The sequence below is a fragment of the Trematomus bernacchii genome, unplaced genomic scaffold (genome assembly GCF_902827165.1).
Source record: "Trematomus bernacchii unplaced genomic scaffold, fTreBer1.1, whole genome shotgun sequence".
Lineage (NCBI taxonomy): Eukaryota > Metazoa > Chordata > Actinopteri > Perciformes > Nototheniidae > Trematomus > Trematomus bernacchii.
The window spans coordinates 13,345,169-13,366,618 of NW_022987593.1; the positions used below are offsets into that span (position 1 = coordinate 13,345,169).

At 40.2% G+C, this 21,450-nt stretch overlaps 1 protein-coding gene across 2 annotated transcripts; it reads right to left on the reverse strand.

Moving 5' to 3' along the window:
• Positions 1-3,165: 3,165 nt before the first annotated feature.
• Positions 3,166-20,899, reverse strand: LOC117481755 (E3 ubiquitin-protein ligase TRIM39-like). Of its 2 annotated transcripts, none has more exons than XM_034129641.1 (2): positions 5,772-5,866; positions 3,166-5,058 (listed from the first exon to the last, which is right to left on the reverse strand). In XM_034129641.1, exons 1-2 carry the CDS (start codon positions 5,773-5,775, stop codon positions 3,410-3,412), a joined length of 1,653 nt encoding a protein of 550 aa, XP_033985532.1. In that variant the 5' UTR covers positions 5,776-5,866; the 3' UTR covers positions 3,166-3,409. The 2 variants fall into 2 exon arrangements, with proteins under 2 accessions (XP_033985532.1, XP_033985533.1); XM_034129642.1 differs by lacking the exon at positions 5,772-5,866 and adding an exon at positions 20,803-20,899 and having other exon boundaries at positions 3,174-5,058.
• Between the last annotated feature and the right edge of the window lie 551 nt (positions 20,900-21,450).

A 21,450-nucleotide genomic window follows, 5' to 3' on the forward strand; every position in this document is an offset into this window, starting at 1 on the left:
ATGTGGAGAATGTTGCTGTGATTACGTCAGATTCAATGGCATTACATTACATTTCCCTTCAAGTCGTTTTGAAGTAAAATATTTGGACACCCTGTGAAACATAGCTCTAAAAAAGCGACTACATCTCTTACTATGAGCTCAGAAATATTTGATGTGGGGTTAGCAACCAAACAGAAATGAGTTGGAGAGACTGGACCTAAAACACACACCATCTATTGTCTGAAATCACTCAGAAAACCTGACTTCAGTTTAAACCAGTGTGGATGTCTGACATGGAATTTAATCTTTTACCTCAATGAAAAATGACTCATAGACATTACTTTAACAGGACTATGTAATTTATTTAATCAATGTGAAAGCAAACAAGCAAGAGGCAATACACAATTAAAAGACTGAGGTAAGAGAATGAATAGGCGAGACATTACAACTCAATAACCAAATGACTGAGTACTGTAACTGTAAAAATATTGACAATCAATCATTAACTGAATGGTAAATATGTTTAAATCCACAGCTGTAAAAGATGTAGGATATTAATCAGAGTTTAGGGATCATTTATTGTCATTCTGCAACACAGTGTTAACAAAACACAGTTGTTATCCATTCATTCTACACAGCGCCATATAGAGAGACATTTAACATTATTATGGATGATTACTTGCACGGATGATGTTTTATTTTTTCAAACTCAGTGGCTTTCCTAAAATATGCTCCGGCTATCGGTATAGCAGGAAGAGCATCACAGGATTACATTAATGTTTTCTTGATTGACTTTTTCTCTTGCAGACATGGCACTCGATTCTCCATCTTCCAATGACTCTCTGCTTCATCAAATCCTCCCAAAGGAAATGGAGTGCCTCATCAGCAGACCAGGCTCCTTAATCTTCCTCTCATTCTACATCACCATCACCCTCCTCATCCTCCCTATCTGCATCTTCGTCCTCTACCTGGGTCTCCAACAATTCTATTATACGGCTCTGATTCTACACATCAAAAATTACAACACAAAACAAATAAGTACATTCCTGTAGTGCATTTTCAGAAAGAATTGATAAATCTTGAGTTGAAATTATGAGTCCATTAAATGTCAATAACATTTTCAAAAAGTGACTGATAAAAGTCTAAACCAGAGATATTTAGTTTAATGTCAGTATAATGTAATTTATATTTGGGAAGCTGGAACCTGCAATCCATGTATCCAAAAGTAAAGATGTTGTGAAGGTGTACAACCATGCAAAAATGCACTCACGAAAATGTAACTGTTTGTAGATGAGATCAAAATGAAGGTATATTTCAAAAAAGGGTTCCAGATCAAATGTACCAGAAGTAATGTGGAATTGGAAAATAAACTGTTGCCCCCCCCATTTTATTTCTCAGGTAGCATCTAGTCGGTGTTCTTAGTTAAAGAAAGTCATTTTAATGGTCAGTCATACATCCAATGCAGCCCCTTCACAGTTCTCTGAAACAATCAACTGTCAATCTCAACTTTGGTTCACAGTTTCAACTCTTTTTTTAACCTCTTGTGCATTCAAAACTCTTTCTTTTTCTCACAGCTTCAGCTCAAGACCCTGAAGTTTAATTTTACTTTTAACTTATTTTATCATCTTTTTCTTACAGCTACTAGAACAGTTTTTACATAAAAAAAGTCAATCCCACATATAATGTCAGCAAAAGACAGTCCCTTTACAGTGCTGAAGCTCTGCAACACTCTTATCAGTGAAAGGTTAATCTCATTGTTTGTCCTGTAATGTTTGACCTTTTTATATCATTCTTGTGTTTGATTATTTCCTAAAGTTGTTGCTGAATCAGGCCAGGACGTTGAGTGTTGTTTACCGTCTGTGAATCCCCAAAACACGCTCCCCTGCCTTGTTTGTGTGTTGAAATGCTGATATCTGGTGGCTAGGAGGGAAATAAATCCAACCTGTGCATACCGACAAGTTTTAAAATAAAACACTGACAAAAAGTTTCTTCTCATGCACAAGATTTTACTTGAGTAATACTGTACAACAGATTAGTTTCATTCATCACAAAATATGTTTTCATTCATTAACATAGACTTAATAAATCAACGTTTGTCTTTTATGAATGAGGAGGAAGACCAAGTGCAGGACAATGTCCACTAGTTAAAACTGTCTGTAGACCTGTTAAGAAACCCTTTCAATTATTGCAGATTTTAACTTTTTTCTTTTTAAAGTTCTTGAGTAAAAATCTTCTAATTTACTAAACAATTATTGATATATTTAGGTTCAGACCCTGACCTGCTGTAATATGGTTGGTTGACAAAGAACTTTATAAAAGTTAAAAAAATACTTTGTCCGTATCAACATCTTTATAGATGAACTGGCATCGATTATACCCACACTCAAATAATGTACAACTCAAATAAGTAAGATCAGAACAATTGCATCCCTAGTCCAGCAATAAATCGATGTTAATTATCACTACATTGTTCGGCATAATAAAAACCACTGATCAAATACTCTTTCTCTTCAAGAAGTCAAACAAAAGCACCTTTTTTTAAAGTAACCTTTTTTTTGTTTGTTAATTTTCTAACCAAATATGAAGACAAAATATTTAAGTTTAGAACACAAATGATAAATGATAAATCAAATTAAGATAACATTTCAACTGAATATGTATTTCGATGAATGACTTCTAAATCTTGTCATTTAACCCTCCTATTGTCTTCGTTTTCCCCCGAAATTTGACCGGTCCTGTTTTAACTGCTATTACATTAACACAAAAAACATTAATCATCACCAAATGTCATTTAACACCCTTTCAAACTGTAAATATTGTATCAGACTACTGGTATACATCAACACTGCAGTAAATATACAAAGAATAGACGCTGAACATGTATTGCGTGTGCCAGGTGTGATCCATGTGGGGGGATGGGCACATAAGAGCGGGAAATGTATCAAATTGTTCTGTGTGTGTGTGTTTGTGTGTGCCAAGTGTGATTCATATGGGGGGATGGGCACATAAGGGGGGGGGGGACGTGTGTGGGTGTTTGTGTGTGTGTTTTGTCTGATCCGGATGGTTACTAATTTCATTTCTTTATGGCGGTCATTTTTGACGGGTGTTACAAAGTTGACTAAATAATCAAAAATTCAATGAAAGTGGTGATCAGCAATTTTATATGTTCAAATGTCTACTGTGAAGGATATCATAAAGCCTTAATGCAATCAAATGTAAAACAAAAAGTTATGATTGATGAAAGTAGTAAATCGGTCAGATTTTTCTTTCTTTTTCTATAATACATTGGCATACCAGTATTGACCGCTATGCCTATTTTAGTATGCACATTTTGTTTGACATGTTTATGTGTAAATATATATATACACTGTATGTTATCATATTGTTGGCAATGCTTTATTTGCATTGCTCAACATGCTGATCTCAAAAATCAAGCGGTTTGATTGACAGTACGTCTGACGATGATCAGAGGGGCAGCATTATTGCCTCCATCATTATTACAGGGACTTAATATTGGGTGGATTTTCCCGTTGAAGCAGCAGCCAGTGAAGGAGTAGATCAGAGCTGCAGTATATACGTCATAAAAGGAGACCAGACCCTCCTCATAATCCACAAACACCCCCACCTTCTGAGGCCGAGACTTCAGAGAGAGAAGGACTGACGGAGCATCAAGAGCTTTGTACTCATTTCCATTTCTCAAACATATAGTCCAGTAACCATCCTGAGGCCTCATCTTGAACTCTCCCTTCCTGTCGATCGACTCTCTGGCCACTCCTATATTCCATTTAGGCTTCCCTTGAACATGAACCTCGGAGTAAAATCTGCCTGAAGAGAAACTCTGCCTTCCCAAAACAAAATTATAATGAGAAAATCTCTCTGGGTTGTCTGGGAGATTCTTCTTTACATTACCAAGACTCACTTGTTTCCTATCAGGAGACAGGATGAGTTCAGGATGTGCTGTATCAGGATCAAGAGTCACATCCACTGCGTACTTCTGGACCCTCTTCAGCTCAGCCTCACCGAGCAGCTTCTTCATCTCTTTATTAAGGGTCTCCTCCAGCTGGATCAAGGCCCCCTCCACAGTTTTCTCATATGAAGATACATGGATGTTGACCTTTGTCCAGTTCTTTGTGGGTGGTACGGCTTTCAGTAATGGGAAGCTTCGGAGGACATGGAGGTGGTCTTCTGAGCGTGTGACCTGCCCCACGTCAGTGTTTCTCTTCTTCAGATCAGATATTTCCTGTTCCAGCTCTTTGATGAGGCCTTCAGCCTGTTTCTGTGTTGTTGTCACCTTCTCTCCTAGTGTTCGACTGAGCTCTTTCAGGCCACTGTCAAGAAACTTGTTCAGAGAAGTGAAGACCTGAACACCTTCTGATAACTCCATTTGCGCATTTTCTGTACTACACTTTACTGAGTGTCTGATCACCTCAATCTTTACTCGTCTCTTCTGGATCATCTCCTGAATTTTAGCTTCTGTCTTCACCAGCTCAACTTTCTTGTCTTCATATTCATCTTTCAGAGGAACAAACTCATGCATCTTGTGGTCTAAAGCAGAACAGTGCAGACAGACAAATGTCTGGTCGGTCTTACAGAACAGCTCCAGAGGTTTATCGTGCTTCGGACACATCCTGTCTTCCAGGTTCTCCACAGGGTCGATCAGCTGATGTCTTTTCAGACCGGACACATTGAAATGAGGCTCCAGGTGAGTCTCACAGTAGGAGGCCAGACACACCAGGCAGGACTTCAGGGCCTTCAGTTTGGTACCAGTGCAAAAGTCACAGGGAACATTTACTGGTTTGAACGATTGTTGCTGTGACCGTTTGCGGTTGGCTTTCTGTTGAGCCGACTGTCTGAACTCCCCAACCATCTCAGAGAACAAAGTGTTGACCCTCAAAAAAGGTCTTTTTTTAAAACCCTCATTACACAAGGGACATCTGTAATTATTATCCCAGTGTGCAGTGATGCAGGTTTTGCAGAAGTTGTGTCCACATGGTGTGCTGACTGGATCCCTGAACACATCCAGACAAATGGCGCACCGAAACTGCTCTTCGGATAACATACAGCTGACAGAAGACATGTCTGAGAACACAAAAATCAAAGTATTATTAAAGAAGCCATATTATGTGTATTTTAACGTTTTATAATTGTATTTTATGCCTCTGCGACATGTCTCCATGCTTTAATGTTCAAAAAGCTCTTTATCTTTCTCATACTGCCTGTGCTGCAGCACCTCTTTTCACCCTCTGTCGGAAACCAGAGCTCAGTCTGCTCTGATTGGTTAGCTGGCTGACTCTGTTGTGATTAGTCAACCGATTAGAGATGTCCCGCCCCTTAGCCAATGTGTTGGAGCTCTAGCCAATAGAGGCGCAAGTCTTACATGGTGATGTCACTATGTTCAGGAATTAAACAAACACGTCCAATGGAGGAGTTACAGGCAGGGGGGGGGGGTTGTGTGGGAGAGAAACTCCCTCTGGAGGGAACACAGGGACTTTAATCTTAGCAGACCATTTACATGCACACAAACCGATATGACACGTTACAGGAAAGAGAAAACCCCCAAAAGCATATTATAGGGCCTCATTTAAATATTTTGTTACACACATATTTCAAGTCAAAGTCAAATCTGTATAACGAATAAAGTATGATTACTGCATTCAAAATAACTTTGTAGGTATTTTTTAACTCAACTGAAAAGTTACTTCAACTGATGTAACTTCCTGTTTGTTTATAGCTGTACGTTTTGTGCTAATCCTGGTTGTTTAAACTCAGTAAATATTATCAGCTGTACTCACCCATATTTGAGTAAAGTGCTGAGAAAGAACTGACAAACTCAGTTTAATATTCCTTCAGACAGAAAATCCAGAGACGTGTCTCCACTGCAGCTCTGACAAACGATAAGTTTCATTTATGGAAAGTGACGTATCAGTTAAGACAGAAGTAATAACCATTGGCCCTGATCACCTGCTGGAGCAAGCAAATTCCTACTGTTTATTGGCCATTGGTTACCAATATAAAATCTACGTCCAGAACACGCATCACATTGCATTTCTGACTGAACTTTGAACCTTGTGTCAACCATCTCATTAAATCCTGCTACTCAACTTTTGACTCCCTTGAAGTCGTAAACTCAGATCCTAAATCCTACCCTATATGCAAGTTGTCATAATAAGGCTCTGAACTCTCTGTCTGAGGTAATTGGGCTTTTTCAATGGTTTTCTGTTTTGCCTTCCTGCGCTCACAAAAAGGGTTAGGGTTAGGTCTGATTCACCACGTCAGGTTCTATGCCATTATCCTATATTATGATTATTAGATCAGTGAGAGATCAGGAGGGACCTATAGTTCAAAGCCACAGTTTGACAAATAAACCTGACTTAAAGCTCCCATGTCATGCTTTTCCGGTTATTACCCGTCCCCTTGTGTGTTATGAAGGTTTTTATGCATGTAAACGGTGTGCAGAGTCAAAACCCTCAAAGTACACCCTGTAGCGAGTAAAACTCTAACACAGAAAATACCTCCCCAAAACGCCTCGTTGGAGATACGTCACTGCCCATTTGAGTCTTCCATTTAGTTCCGGGTACCGCCTGATGTCATGCGGTACCCGGAACGAAATGGACCAATCCCGAAGAGCTATGGCCACACCAGCAGCGGCGTGTTCCTCCTCCAGAGGTTCGAAGAACCGGCATTTCACAGACGAAAGCTTCCAAAACATTGCCCAGTTTGAGGCCGGATATGCACAGCTTGTTTGGACCGTTTGGAGCAGGGGAAGATCTGGGTATACAACCTGTAAGTTTGCATTGTTATTTGTGTATTTATCAAACAAGACTGTTTAAATGTGTAAACTGTGTTGGACTGCTAAGCCATTGACACAGTGCTAACTGTGCTAACTAAGTTGCTAGAGTTTCCATATATCAACTCTAATATCAGCAGATGGCCTTGCATACATGTATCTCATAGCAGGAGAATGTCTGCATTCACACACAAAATACCTATTGACAGTATACTCCGGGTGATTTGCCGGTCAGTCGCGAAACTTAATTACATTATAGCTGGCGTAGCGATCTAACACACGTAGCTAGAGCTAGTTTTGGTCGGAAAAACATTTTTGTGATGCTACGTTGCTAGCGTTTAAATATATCAACTACAATGTCAGCAGATGGCCTTACATGTTTGTCATGGCAGGAGAATGTCTGCAGTCACACACACGGAATACTCATACAGTATACTGTATTGTGATTTACCGTACATTGTGACCGTACATATACTGCATGTAGCTAACGAGGCTAGCTGTATGCTAGCGCAAAACAATGTATTCATGCAAGTTACATTGTATGGTAGCAGAATACCCGTATACGATTGCAATTATAAACACGTTATTGCTAGCCTAATATGAACCACTAGCTTTTGTTCATAGTAGTTTTATTACACTGCATTATAGTTGCCTTTCCTCCAAGCTAACGTTCATATTGTGTTAGCTACCAAGGTAAACAAAGCTAGGTTAGCATATTAGCAGGCAAGCTGTTCATTACACAACTACTACTAACGAATCTAAAACAACTAAGTTTCTCTAATATTTTGTGATTTGCATTTGATTTCGTCCAGCCAGATCCTGGCGGACAATCCATGACGGGGAAGGGACTTCGACTACTACTGAGGGCTCGTGCTAAAAGGCACCGCACCGACTGTGCGCGGGCAAGATGCGAGGAGGAGGAATGAATGATATACCGTGTGTATATATGTATATTTATGTTCATTTTGTACATTTCTAAAAATAAAGTTTAATGGAAATACTTAGTAGGCCTATCCTTTCTTCCCTGAATTCATATATAGCAAACCATGATTTGATTTCTCATCAAACAGTAGTAGTTTATAACGGGTAAAAATAACTTACTCTTTGTTATGAGAGTAGCTCGTAGGCCACAACGGAAAGACAAGGAGACATACACGAGTTTACAAAACCACGGCACATTTATTGTGGTAAATGCAGAGAGGTGGTTGAGAGGATCGCAGAGTTAGTCTTCCTGCAGCCGCTTTGGAGAGAGACTGTGTCCGGAGGTGTCCGTGATCGTGCTGATTAGCCTCTTCAGCTCCACCCCATCGTAAGACAAAGGCCCTGGGGCCGTCACACTCTTCTATAACAACAGTTAAAAATATATATGTATATAAAATATACCGCTGTACCGACGCCATGATAAGACTGATGTTACGCTGAGAGCAGCCGGGAAAAGCACTGACATGGGCGCAGCCTCTCTGGTGGTTGACTAATCAGAACGAGTGGCCGAGCTGACCAATCGGAGCACACTAGGCTCACAGGGAGGGGGGGGCAAGAGCTCCAACGAGTCGTTTAGTGGAGAAAGTGAATACTGCTGAATACACATGCTTGACAGAGATGCTGTATGCGAAACCAATGTGAGTTTGGAAAATTGCACAGTATAAATCTATTTTAGTATACCTCAACAATGTAATTATGATCAGTGGAAATGGCCATGACATGGGCCCTTTAAAGTGCACCTATCTTGCTATTTTTAGGCAATAGCTAGGTCTCAGTTATATAAAAATATATAAAAAACATGTCTATGAAGTGTTTTGCTAAAAATACCAAACAGATCACCCATTTTAGCCATGCCTCATATCCCTCTATTTCACTTCTTGTTTCAAAAGTGCTGATTTTGGGTATAAAGCTTTTTTAAAAAAAAAAGAATTGTTAAAAACAAAAGGAGGGGGCTGAGCTCATGCGGGACCCAGCAGCTACTGTCTAAACTAAAAAGTGCCGTGATGAAACGCCATATCATGGATTATCAAGGATTCTTTCTGAAACAGTATGGAGCTCAAAGGCTTTCTCTCTTGCCGGTTATACCACAAGGTGAGTTCCTTTTTATTTCCTGCTTCTTCACACACATGCTCTCCAGTACAGGTTAGCTCTGAGTGTTAGCGATGCTAATGTAAACACCGACCATATAGAGTGCCACAGTGACGCATCCTAAAACCCGGAAGTAAACTCCTTCCGGTTCCTTCGACAAAAAAGCAATGCAATTTCTCCATAGGATTTTGGAAAATAGCTCGAAATAAGGTCTGTGGTTGACACACATTTAAGAGACGGATCACGTTTTGTTCAGCCGGATAATATCCACATGTCTACTCTACTTTTATAATTTTCGAATCATAAATCTAGTCGCCAGAAGCAAAATGCTAACGTTAGCTATAAACGAACTACAGCAGGGTCGTTGCTTCAACGTCACGCCAACTTAAGATCCATATTAAAAAATACAGATTCAAAATTGTACAAGTTGAAGCGTTTGTTTTAACAGTTTGCAGGAGGCAAGTATTGCTTTCAAGCAGAACACGGGGAAAAACAAACTTAGCGGGAGTGTTTACGTGTTCGGTGTAATGACGTACAACGGCCTCGACAACTTCTGTAGTCCTATTCAGCCACTTGTTAACAACCATCGTTTTTCAGACACATAAACTCTTCAGAAATCACCAGTGAGGTCACTGCTGATGTATTTAATGTCGTAGAACAAAACGTGATCTGTCTCTTCAATTTGTGTCAACCACAGACCTTATTTCGAGCTATTTTCCAAAATCCTATGGAGAAATTTTATTGCTTTTTGTGAAGGAACCGGAAGTGGTAAAATGCTAACTTACTTCCGGGTTTTAGGACGCGTCACTGTGGCACTCTATTATGTCCAAAACAGTCGGGCATTGTTTCTGATAGCAACTTTCTGATAGTGCCGTGGGTCCACATATCCGATATTATGTCATATCGGACGCAAATCTGGATCAGCTCCGTTGTACCCCGTTTTTAAAGATTTGGGTACGGAGGAAAAGAGAGAGGGTTTTATTTTCTGACGCTGCGTGAGTTCCCTGACACACCGGGGACACATATTTATCTATAAAAGACATAAAAAAGTGCATTTTGCATGATAGGTCCCCTTTAAGTTTATAGTTGCAATTCCGTATGAAACCCGAGAGGCAGCAATGTGCAAGATTACTGTCACGAAGGACAACATGTTAGTTTGATTTTCGAGAACATAAAGTATCAAAGCCTTTTTTTCGTGTAAAGTACAAACAATCATCCCATTGTATTTCAATGTATCTCCAAATCCCACTAAGACATTTCAGACATTGTTGAAAAACATACAGAACAATTCAAGTTAGAATAGGTCTGACAATGTAGAAATGAGAGTGACAAGCAGAGTCCGGGATTTATGTGTGTTCATTTGAACTAATTATGAACTAATAGTAATCAGGATTCACTATCTGATGATCATCAATGTCTATGTTTAATGCCAATCCTTTCAATCATTTGCAAGATACTTTATCCTTGACTATGAGGGTAAAAATAGTGCTGCTTACATGGCTTAAAAATATACAAATATATAACACTGTAGTTTCAGTGAAAAATAATTTTAAAAGATGTCCTACTAATATAAAAATATAAAATATGTCCTACTAATATAAAAACATGATTACGATTTGAAACAAGTCTAACCCTCCTGTTGTGCTCGTGTCAAATCTGACCGATTTACTACTTTCATCAATCATAACTTTTTTGTTTTACATTCGATTGCATTAAGGCTTTATGATATCCTTCACAGTAGACATTTAAGCAATAGCTCACGACAGGTGCCGCCAGGGATTTTGGGCCCCATGAAAAGATATCACATTAGGCGCGTTCACACCAAGTACTTTTCCCACAGTAGTTCCTGAGAACTTTAGTTCATGAGAGTTCTTTTAGTTCTGACGAACTAAAGCAGATCGCGTTCACACCAAAATGAGTTCCTGGGGGTGGATTAGGCAAATGAGCCGCTGACGTCACTTCTTCTTCTTCTGCTTAGGTTTTCCTGGCAGGCTGCAAACAACTTCACGGCGAGTACAGTAGGTGGCGGTATGCACCTTAAAGTTGCAATCCGCCAAAAAACCGAGAGAAGAAGAAAAAAAACTTCCGCTTCCGCTGGATGCTTCTGTTTACCTTCCGACCTCAGACACGGTATGGAGTTGACGTTTTGGTGGTCGTGTTATACAGCTTCGTAACGGAGTTATTTAAGCCAATAACTCAGCCACAAATACAAATACAGATCGACCATTCAAATGCAATAGAAATGCTGAGTCGGAGGCGAAGGCGGTTAAGAAGCCTTAACAAAAGGATTAGACGACGAAATCACACGCGATGGACATGTTTCGCCGTTGTACAGCCGAGGATGATGACCGTTATCACGCCCAAAGAACAGCAATGGTACGTTCATTAAATCACATTAATACTATCTAATGTAGGATTTATGGAGTTATGTAGGGCTAATTTGTGTCTTTGTATGTGTTCCAGATATGCGAATACTACGGAACTCTGGGTGAACAATAGAACATCGGCTTGGTGGGAGAAGGTGCCAACATGTGCAGTGGATCGAAGATTTCCGAATGTCCAAGGGCTCTTTTCAACTCCTCTGTATTCGCCTGGAAGCAACGTTGTGGAGAGGCATCTGAACAGCATGGAAATTGTAAATTGACAATAAAGCTGATATTTTGTACAGTGCATTTGGTTCTCTTTTATTTACCAGTCAACAGACACAATTACAATAGTGCAGACGCACCTTAGTGCAAAGATTAAATGTCAGTATCAAAACAGTACTCATACTGTATATTAATGAGTATATTATGTTAAATGTGTGTTAAAGACAATGGGATGAGGTTGAAAGCTCTTTAAAAACGTTTGTATACATACATGTTAACATACATGTTAAGCATGCACACCTGAAGAACTACGTTACACACACACAGGTTAGTCTGTGTACCGCTGCACTGCTGCTGGTTTAAACAAAGACAGTCATGATGCTAGTGCCGTGCATGTAGGTTCTCTTTTATTTATCAGCAGCAGATCAATAAGTGTCAGTAGTATCAAAACAATATAATAACAGTGGCAATATATATATATATATATATATATATATATATATATATATATATATATATATATATATATATATATATATATATATATATCTATATATATATATATATATATATATATATATATATATATATATATATATATATATATATAATAACAATAGGTAGGCTCAGCAGCAGACACACCTTTGTGCAAAGTTAGGTGTCAGTATTAATAACAGTGGCATATATATATAATCACATTAATACAAAATTAACTGTCACAGGTGTAGGCAATTTGGGGTGAAGTGTCTTGCCCAGGGACACAACGACATCCTGACTGCAGTGGGGTTTGAACCTGTGCTCCCCTGATCCGAACACCAACGCACCAGGCCACTGCACCACACGCCTCCCAACAAGTCATTGTACAGTTTATCAACGACAAGTTTTTCTTAATTTTTGTATTGAAGGCCTGTTGGATTTAATCAGCTCGCTTAGCACTGCCAGAAGCCCAGCCAGAAAGGTATTTTGTTGCTCCACCTCGATTCCTGGGCCTTGTGTGAATGCAGCAGCCGTTCGTCGTGCATCTCCTTGGCACGCAGGTCCTCATTCTCCTTGCTGACCATGGCACGGCGGGCCATCGCCATGATGGTGTCAAGGAAGCTGTCATCGCGTGCCCACTTTCCTAAGGTGAAATATGCAAGATACAAGATCAGTTTAATCGCAACAACGACACAACATTGTCCAAATCTGTCTCTGCAGGCACACAACAGGAGGAACACAGGGAACACCTTTGATTTGACTATTAACATTTTAAATGGTGAAGGCACTAGCAATTGGGGGATGGAGGGCTCTCAGGATATGATAGGGAGGCGTGTGGATAAGTGCATTGGTGTTCGGATCAGGGGAGCACAGGTTCAAACCCCACTGCAGTCAGCATGTCGTTGTGTCCCTGAGACACTTCACCCCAAAGTGCTCCTGTGGGGATTGCCCACAGTATTGAGTATGTAAGCTTTGGATAAAAGCGTCTAACAAGTGACATGTAATGATTCAAAAAGCTTTTGAATATTGAATAACAAACCAATGTGGTTTACTTGTTATCCACAGTTTAGCTGCTACATGTTTTTTAGCAATGCTTTTCTTTGTGCTCCACATATCTAAATGTATAAAGTGTGTTTTCACCTCCGTTCCCTCCTGTTTGCTGCAGTATGGCAGCAGCGGTCAGGATGGTAGTCCTGATGGTGTCCGCTGACCGGGCACAGGGTGTGGAGCTGCCTACTCTCAGCGGGGGGGAACTGAACGTGGAAACTGTGTTTCTCTGAGGGATCCTCCATGTAGTCTGAGAAGCCTTCTGAGGAAACAAGGTCAAACTATTTAGGATAATACAAGGAACAATGTTTAGGCAGTAAATAGAATTTCAATTACATTTCTACTTAAATGTGCAAAAATATTAGAACATCAGTCTTTGTGGCATGCAGGTAATCAACTGTTTAAGCTTTTACCATTAACATGTAGAATGAATGTTGCAAATTACTTGAAATTATAGCAACTACAATCTATTGTTTACCTCAGTGTAGCCACAGAGGTCCAGCTAGCATGCTAATTGCTAACGTTATATTATCGTTTTATCCCGGAGGGGAAAACTAGTTTCTAATCCTGAGAGAAACACCTCGCCTGAAACACACGATTAGTGCCATGAGTTAGTGAAGCAAATTACAGAACATTGCACACTTATTCACAAGTCAATACGTGTTTATAGCGGGCACGGCTGAGAATAGCTAGCTAGCTAGATGTTGTTAACCAGCTTGGACCTAACGTTAGCTAGTTCTAGCATGGCTAGCTCGATCTACTGAGCAAATAAAAGTACATCTAAGACCAGTATTGTGCAGATTAAAACAGTGCAGTGCATGTATTTTATTTTACCTTCGTAGTCGTCACGACATGACTTTGCCAGGTCTGCTAACTTTGCTGATCCACTGAAACTGCATGCAGTAGAAGCTTCTGAATTCCGCACTTTGCGTCCTCCGAGTAAATCGCCAGAAGCGCCGAGACATCCTCATCAATTCCACCGCTCCGATGATTTCAGATCAGAGTCAAATGGGCGTGGTTTGCATTCCGCACAGCCAATCAGTATGGGCTCAGAACAGTCTCATAATACACACATGCACACAGAAGGATTCACACTTGTATTTCATGATCCACAAAAGGATTCACACTTGTATTTCCGGATCCACACTTGTGTTTTTCAATGCACACACAAATGTGTTCCGTTTCATATACATGTAAATAAAATCCAAATACAGAAAAAAGTTTTACATATGTATTTTTGATCCTCACATATTTGTTTTCCGTTTAAATCCCCTGAACCTACAAACACAAACCGCTTTCTGTGCATGGATTGCTCTGCATTCGTGTGTGGGTTTTTTGAGACTCCCCTGACGGTCACCCGATTCGTACTTGTAATTTTTTCTATCTATAGCCAATCAGATGTCTCCTCAATTCTAAGCCAATCACATGAGCGCGCCCCCACGAGGGTAGATTTCTTGCGTTCATGTCACTTCATATACGCATTTTGCGTAGTCCGGAGCAGGGTTTCCGCGGACAGAATTTAATTTTACCGGACAAATTTGAAACTTACCGGTCATGTTTCAATAATAATAATAATAAGAATTGTGTAGCAGCGTTTCCGTTAGGTAATTACCGGACTATGACCGGATAATAACACGGGAGTAAGGATCATCTCTTTTCCTCTCTCCCTCCCTCTCTCCTGACAGCCCGTCAGTTTCTCATGCAGCTCGCTAAAACTTCACTCGCGTTTATGTCCATATCGATCAGATCCAGCTCTCCTGATCGGCCTTTATAGAGAGCACCGATCAAACTATTAAGAGTGAATATCGGCCGATAATGACCGGCGGGGCTCCCCCCGTTGACAGTTCACTGTCTAGCACTGGCTTCGTAGTGCACTGATCGATTAGGCTAAGCTAACCTGTAGCTGCTCCCTCCACACTCACAACAACTTCATACAGACATAAATAAAGCAGCTGATCGCCATACAGGAAACACACATTTAAAACAGTTTTGCCTGCCGTTTTTGTGTACACAAGCATTCATTAATGGTTCGGAAAGTGGCACTGTACCTTAATAATATAAAGGCTTGTATTTGCGTGCATTTCCTGATCGGAAAGTGGTAATGTACTGAGAGTGGAGGTGTCCTGAGATTAGCGCCTGCAGGCAGGCTCCATGGACCTGTCAGCTCCGGACAGCGCAAAATGCGTACATGAAGCGCTACGTCATGAACGCAAGAAATCTACCCTTGTGGGGGCGCGCTCATGTGATTGGCTTAGAATTGAGGAGACATCTGATTGGCTATAGATAGAAAAAATTACAAGTACGAATCGGGTCACCGTCAGGGGAGTCTCAAAAAACCCACACACGAATGCAGAGCGATCCATGCACAGAAAGCGGTTTGTGTTTGCAGGTGCAGCGGTTTTAAACGGAAAACAAATATGTGAGGATCAAAAATACATATGTAAAACTTTTTTCTGTATTTGGATTTTATTTACATGTATATGAAACGGAACACATTTGTGTGTGCATTGAAAAACACAAGTGTGGATCCGGAAATACAAGTGTGAATCCTTTTGTGGATCATGAAATACAAGTGTGAATCCTTCTGTGTGCATGTGTGTATTATGAGACTGTTCTGAGCCCATAAATCAGACGTACGAACTGTTTTCTCCCACGACAGACCCTGCTCTGTAGCAGGGACTGAAAAGCGAGTCTCGCGAACTAAGTTGAGCTACTTTAGTTCCTGGGGCTTTTTGGTGTGAACGCAAATATATCGTAGTTCTGATGAACTATTGTGGGAAAAGTACACCAAAGTACTCCGGTGTGAACGCACCTATTGGCTACTTAAACATTTTTTTCTTAATGTTCTAAAATAGTTTGGGCCCCTGTCAGTCACGGGCCCTTAGAATCGTCCTAACTTTTCACCCCCTTACGGCGCCCCTGTCGTGGTATATGCTCAGTATATCACAGCTAAGGGGCGTGGTTCGTTTTATAAAACGGTTACCAAGTGTGGCAATATGAAAGAAAAATACACACTCTAATTTAAATAGTTTTTATGAGTAAATAATGATGTTCAAAATAAAATAGTCCCTCCGTTGCCTTCTGCAAAAAACATGCGAGTGCGAGCTGGTTGCTATGCAACAACACTAACAGCTAGCGAACATATTAGACAGAGAGCGTTGATCGATTATTTGGCTATTTATTTACATTCATTTGTTTGTTGCCATTTATTGTGCACCCAGTGAAAAACTGTCCAGCATCAGTAGAATGGCTTACGTGGTTATAGGCTGAGGTTGTTCTAGGCTGTTGCTTGGCGTGGCGAGAATATTGCTCCACTTTCTCCGGTCCCCGAGATTCGGCTTCCAGTAGCTCTGGAGAGAGCTTTCGCACCTGTGGCCACTAACGGTCATAATTTCTCTGCTTTGTTTCAAGACCCGCATCAGAAAGCTTTTGAATGGTGGTACTTTTCCAGTTGGTCTACCTGCTCTTCATGTGGCTCTGCATGTCGTCGTTTAGGTGTTTTTTTTTCTGGAGATAGGCACTCCTCAATCCACTCCTCCATAGTAAGACCACCCTGGAGGTCGAAGTTAACCTTAAATGTTTCCATCTTAAGCTTTGTAAGTTTGTTTCGTAACGGACGAAATGTAATAGAGTGGCGAAGTCCCTCCCCTTCCGGTGGACCTCCATGGGACCTTATTTCGGAAAAATTATGTATTGAAGTCAATGGAGAGAGAAAGATTATCTTTCGATCCCGTTTGAATTGTGCCACGAATTACACATATGATGTTTGTCAATTTAAAAGATAATTTTGCAAGTCAAAAAAAAAAAATGTGTCGTAAAACTGTGAAGTAACACATTTGTTTGTGTGAAACGCTCAATGAACTACATCTCTGGTCAACAACACACGTCACCAAGATGGCCGTCACTACTGTCTTGTCAACAAAACGATTGACTACCATCACTATCACCACAATGAAACACGTCCTGAAGAATGTCATGCAAAGCTGCCTGCCTGCCTTCCTTTGATTCTCTCTGAACTGCCTGGTCGTTTTAATGTTTAATGTCAACCATTTGTGCAGATAGCATGAAGTAGAGAAGATCGTCGATGCTAGCGTTAGCGTTAGCATTTCTCCCCCGGGCTTAAATTGTGTATTATAGAATGATCACACCGGTGACAGTACTCTTCAAAGGGTTCACGAAATATGACTACTACTCTTACTGTTTAACATTTTGGGTTACTTAATGTTACTTCATGTTAAGGCTAATAAAAATGACAAGGCTGTAATGCTAACTAACGTGCTAGCTACTAGCTAGCTTGATCAAGCCACTCCTGGTCCTTTCATCAGACGGGAAGCGAAAGAACGAGCAAGACCCATTGCTGGTATAATAACAACCTGGTACTAAGCACACAGGCATCTTGTTAAAGTTATCTTATCTTAGCCAGCGCCATATACATACATGCCAACCTTTCCAAATCCAAAAGAGGTAGGTTTGCGCGCGGCAAATGTGCACACCCAAATGAGGTAATCAGAACCCCAGTAATTACATGTATAAACCATGTATTTAACATATATTGCATCATTTTATGCATTTTTCAGAAAAAGTGGTAGTTTGGTAAACACTAAACAGTGACATCAACGACATGTTTGGTCTGTAAAATGCCCGAAAAGTAAAAGAATGGGAGATAAATATCCCAAAGTCTCCACATTTTATTATATTTTTAATGTGTTTCTGGTCCTCTTTCAGTTGCATTGTTGGAGAAGCCTGTGACATAAGATTTTCAACGACATAATTACTCTGTAGCTATGTTAGTTTGACAATAAAGAACCTTGAACCTTGACAGTGTAGATCAGGGGTGCCCAACCTTTTTTTAACCGAGAGCTACTTTTAAAGTGGCCAGTCTGCCGAGATCTACCAGTCCAAATAGAGAGGCGTAGCCATTACTGACAGCCTACTACCAGGTAAATACACACTTCTACTTGTATAAAACTGACCTTTGTACGATTAATACTTCATAAAATACTGCAGATCCTTTATCTTACCTCTTTCTAATCAACACACACACAAGTATTTAACTGAAGTTACACAACAGTGTTGTTGATACAGAGTTGGGAGTTTATTCACACGTCACATACTACAGTGGGTAATGTTTTCAAGAAACATTGAACAGTGCTGCCACATATGATACAGGAAAAAAAGAAAAGACTGAACCCTTTCTTTGCCATTATATAAAAATAGTGTTGCTACAAAAGTATAAATTAGTTTTACTAATAAGACAACTCAGATCTGAAGCTACACAGGAATCTGCTGCCAAAGTGCAATAAAAAAGACAAAATTAATAGAATCAAACCCTTTTCTTTTTTTTGCATTTTAGTAGAGTATAAAAAGAAATGCCTTTAAAATAGGATGCAAGCAACACTAGTTTCTGAATTGATAATAGACTATAATCAATTTAAACAGAACAGATCTTAAAGTTTGCATTCTTATACCATTTTGTACAATAATTATAATGAATAAGTTCAAACAAACTAAAACTTACAGCTGATTAATAACAGTATCTAACTTGAGTTTTTATTATATCAAAAACCTGTTGAAATGCTACTGTTATGTTTACTGTCCCCAAAAAGCGCGTCGGCAGCCTCCAGGAATGCTTCTTTCACAACTTCGCCGTCTTTGAAAGACTTCATGTGTTTTGCAAGAACGTGACTGACACGATAAGATGCTATGGTAGCAGCCTTGCTCTTGTTGTTGGGCCTGGTGAAAATGGACTGCTGTGCATTTAGCTGTCCTTTCAGGTCCCTCACCTTTTGGGAGCGTAGGGCAGAATTAGGAGGGAATTCCGTCTCGTAGCGTTTGTGCACTGTTTTGAAATGCCGCTCCTAAATTACCCTTCTTCGATAAAGCCACGCTCGCATTGCAGATGAGACAGATAGACTTTGAATTGGAATAGATACAAAAATAATCATCCTCCCCACTCAGAGTGAAAATTATATATGTTGGGCTCTTTTGCTTCTGCCATAATTGTGGTCTTGTGTGTGCGGACTGCACAGCAAACTAGTGCCCACTGCCCAGTGCCCACTGCCTACCAGCCACGCCCCGATACATGGGGTCACGCCAAGCACAAAGCTTTGATGCGTTCATGTGCATTATTCTGGCACAGGAAGATTATGTTATAGGACATTAACGATAAAACAGAATATTGTTGTTCTATTTTTAGACACATCTCGCGATCGACTGAAACACAGAGGACTGTTTGTATGATGGGATCACAGACACGCTGCAAACGGTGTCCGCCAAAAGTCGAGTCCAGTGTCTATGTAGTGTCATTTTTATTTGTTATAGTTTGGGAAGATTGAAAATCGGTAGGGAGAGTCAGCTAAATCGGTAGGCGGTAGAAACATGTCAAAAGCGGTAGACTACCGCCCAAATCGGTAGGGTTGGCAGGTATGCATATAGATAGATTATATCTATATGGTGCTGATCTTAGCTATCTCTTAGTGGAGGAAAACAATTGTGACATCACTTACGCGACTCTGGGATTTGTAGTCTTTCTAGTTGCGCATTTTTCATAGTCTTATATTTCAACAGTTTTACGACAAACTGTGACTTTTTTGACATGGAAATGATTTTTTAAGATTGACAAACATCATATGTGTAATTCATGGCACAATTCAAACGGGATCGAAAGATAAGTTTTCTCTCTCCATTGACTTCAATACATTATTTTTCCGAAATAAGGTCCCATGGGGCGGAAGTAGATGGGCGTGACTTCGCCACTCTATAATATTTATAAAACGGACAAGTCAAATCAAGCAATCTGATTGGTCGATAGCGTTTTTGCGGACCTTTTTGATTACAGATTTGAAAACATCGTTGCTTGCTTTAAAAGTAGCACAATTCATTATGTCAAACCTTGGAAAGTATCTAGATATCCCTGCCCTAATGCCAAAGTAACTGGCAACTGAATATGTTTTGCCGTTTGATGTCTATGTCTGGACCGTTGCGTAAAAAGGAGGGTTTCTGCCCCGTTACAAGTTTCTCCGCGGTTTTCTTGTCCCAGTTTGTATACAGTTTTTCTCAGACGCGGAGGGATACTGACTTGTTGTGAAAAGTAACTACAATTCTACCCGTGGTATACGCTGATTATATCACGGCTAAGAACCAATCAGATTGCTTGATTTGACGTGTCCGTTTTATAATTGAACATATACAATTGCTGATCACCACTTTCATTGAGTTTTGGATGATTTAGTCAACTTTGTAACACCCATGGTGTTCCCGGTCCATAAAGAAATGTAATTAGTAACCATCCGGATCAGATAAAACACACACACACACACACACACACACACACACACACACACACACACACACACACACACACACACACACACACACACACAAATACACACACACAAACACATACACTAGATGTGTTTTCCCCTTCTTATGTGCCCATCCCCCCATGTGAATCACACCTGGCACACACACACACACACACACACACACACACACACACACACACACAGAACAATTTTATACATTTCCCGCTCTTATGTGCCCATCCCCCCACATGGATCACACCTGGCACACGCAATACATGTTCAGTGTCTATTGTTTGTATATTTACTGCAGTTTTTCATGTATACCAGTAATCTGATACAATATTTACAGTTTGAAAGGGTGTTAAATTACATTTGGTGATGATTAATGCTTTTTGTGTTAATGTAATAGCAGTTCAAACAGGACGGGTCAAATTTGACCGTGAACACTAAAGTAAGGGGGGGAAAAAGAACACATCAGGAGGGTTAACTTTCTATGTCATATACAAAGTAAAGAGTTGATATTTACTAAAAACCTAGAAGCTCAACTCACCGGTGTTTGGCAGAGTCTCTTCTCTGTTGTCGAGAAAGACTGATGAACCTCAACTGGAAACGTGGAAGAATGGAAACTTCTCTCGATAGCAGCTCTGCTGTCGCTCTGACAAATGCTCGTCTGAGGACTGAGATGTTGAGGCTCTCCTGTCTTTCCAGTGTTGTTTAACCTCTATTGAAGCTTGTTTGTGAAGTCTTATTGCCTCCTGGTATGAGCATGATTTTAGTGCAGCATGTGACAGAAATCAATTCAATATTTTAGTAGCAATGATGGACCATATGACTTTTTACTTCTTTATTGCCAGCCGCAATAGCGTTGTTGGAATCATTTTCACCTCGTGAGTCTGTGTGTGTTTCTGTGTGTCTGTAGGAAGATTTTGTGAAGGTGTACAACCATGCAAAAATGCACTCACGAAAATATAACTGTGTAGATGAGATCAAAATGAAGGTATATTTAAAAAAAGGGTTCCAGATCAAATGTACCAGAAGTCATGTGGTAGGAATTGGAAAATAAACTGTTCCCCGCCCCATTCTATTTCCCAGGTAGCATCTAGTTGGTGTTGTTAGTTAAATAAAGTCATTTTAATGGTCAGTCATACATCCAATGCAGCCCCTTCACAGTTCTCTGAAACAATCAACTGTCAATCTC